General features: G+C 27.6%; 1 protein-coding gene across 1 annotated transcript in view; it reads right to left on the bottom strand.

The window, feature by feature from the left end:
• The window catches only part of LOC108748515 (glucosylceramidase-like), an 18680-nt gene that overhangs the window by 15406 nt on the left and 977 nt on the right, over positions 1 to 2297 (bottom strand). The window contains 1 exon segment of the mRNA XM_018486744.1: positions 1566 to 1654. Within this exon segment, the coding sequence (XP_018342246.1) occupies positions 1566 to 1611 (46 nt within the window). The 5' untranslated portion in view covers positions 1612 to 1654.

The following is a 2297-nucleotide window of genomic DNA, read 5'->3' as shown; positions in this document are numbered from 1 at the left end:
TATATCTCGAACCATTCAGAAATTATTCAGGTGGCCCGAAACTTTGGACGGGCACTGTATGTACAATACACATAAACACGCACGCACGCACGCACGCACGCACGCACGCGCATACACGCACCAAAGGAAAATAATATCTTATTAATTAATAATTATACTTATTAATAAATAATTAACATAAATATATATTTAATTATTTTAATTCTTCATTAATAAGTATAATTATTAATTAATAAAGTATTATTTTTCTTATTTTCTGCATTTTTTATTACTATTTCTGTAGTAATGCCTTTGTACATTTAGCACTTGAAAAGTATTTTACCTAGAGCAGTACAAATAAAGATATCTATCTATCTATGTATATCGAAAAGAATAAAAAACTTTGCTCGTTATAAACTATTTCGTGAAATTAAATTCATATTTCAGTAAATCTGCTCTATGCTGATTGTATGCAAAATTTGCAAGTTCAAATTTATTTTTTAAGTATTATAAGTGCCATACAATTTCGAAAATTTTGTCAAAATCAATATATCGCCGCAACTGACAAATCATGACATTGCGAAACTAGGCTCATATTACTTTCAAAATAAGGAGTTCGAAAACGCAAAAAAGTAACCGACAGATAATAATGTAATAATTATGTAAAGTGATGCGTCATAAGTGTAAAATTAGTACAAAATTAACATGTAGTACATAACATAATAAATAGATAACAATTTTCTAAAAAAAATTATTTTACTATAAGTACATCTCTTCAATTTTTCTTTCTATAATAATGTTATATCAATCATATGTATTTTTTGAAATAGTGAACATAATTATTTTGAAATTAGTAAATTGTATTTATTAAAAAAAAGATGTAGGTAATGGAAACTATGACACTGATAACATTTAATAATGTTTGGATAAATGTTTACTTTAGGGGGCCTCCACTTTGATGACCTTGACCTTTGACGTATGTTGTCAAAATCATGACCGTAAGTGATCTCCAATAGGTTTTAGTTGGATAACGGACATTATTCGTTAATAAGGTAATAACAAAAGAAATTTAAGAAATAATATCTTAATTAGGGACGCACGACTTCCATGCGAAGCGACTCCCACCCCACTTCCCTCCCTGCTTAGAGACGCACGACTTTCCTTACAAAGCGAGTTTCATTCTTCTAAGTTGCTTCGCGTGAAAGTCGTATGCTTCTAAGTAAGGGGGGGGGGTAAGGTGGAGTCGCTTCACGTGAAAGTCATGCGCCTCTAAGCAAGGGGGAAAGGAAGATGGGATGAGAGTCGCTTCGCGTGGAAGACATGCAGAAATAAGATGTTATATTTTTTAAATTCTTTTGTTAATAATTTTTTAACGAATAACGTCCGCCAATTAAACCTGTTGGAAGTCACTCAGAGTCATAACCTTGACAACATATGTCAAGATCATCTGGATTCCCTAAAATAAACATTTACCAATATTTGTTTTACTCGGAAATTTTTTTCATTGACCACGAAAGATTTCGAAAACATTCTTAAACGTATTTAAAAATAAAACAATATTAAATATTATTTTTAATTGCACATACCTTTCACTATGATCAAGATAGCAATCAAAATTAACGTGCATAGCATTTTTAATTATTGCGAAGAACTCTTCTTAATCTGCAAAATAAATCTGGAAATAAAGTAATAAAGTGCGTTTTACTTTTCGATTAAACACTCATAATACACACAAAAATATTAATAGATATACATACGTGTTGCATTATATATACGCTTATTGTAATTGACTAACATCTGTGATAATAATATCAGTGCGTAAAATCAATAGATAATTTATTTATATGATTCAGATTTTCTGGTATCGTTTTATTCAATTGACATTTTGTTATATCTAAAGCCTCTACTTATGTTACTTATGTAAGAGAACCTTTTATTTTTATATTTATTTAGATAATGATAATAATTTAAATAGCAATTGTGTATAATTTTTGCAATATATTGTATACGTTTTACAATGTTAAAAATCTCTAATTATATCAATATTGGCAACGCGTCAAATATTTAAAATTTTTATAGTATCGGAATATACATAATTTTTTGATGATTTGTGTGGTTGTATGTGATATTGTATCTCAATATTATTTATTATTGTTACATTATATTAAATAGCGATATTAATAAGTTAATTTTTTTTTCGATTATTATATAAAATCGATATATTGATATGATATATTCGAAACAAAATTAATTTATTAATATTGCTATTAATCGAATAGTCACTTTTTTAATACTATTTTTTTATTTTCCTATTTTAT

Source organism: Trachymyrmex septentrionalis, unplaced genomic scaffold (genome assembly GCF_001594115.1).
Source record: "Trachymyrmex septentrionalis isolate Tsep2-gDNA-1 unplaced genomic scaffold, Tsep1.0 scaffold227, whole genome shotgun sequence".
Lineage (NCBI taxonomy): Eukaryota > Metazoa > Arthropoda > Insecta > Hymenoptera > Formicidae > Trachymyrmex > Trachymyrmex septentrionalis.
This window is presented reverse-complemented; position numbering and strand designations above follow the sequence as displayed.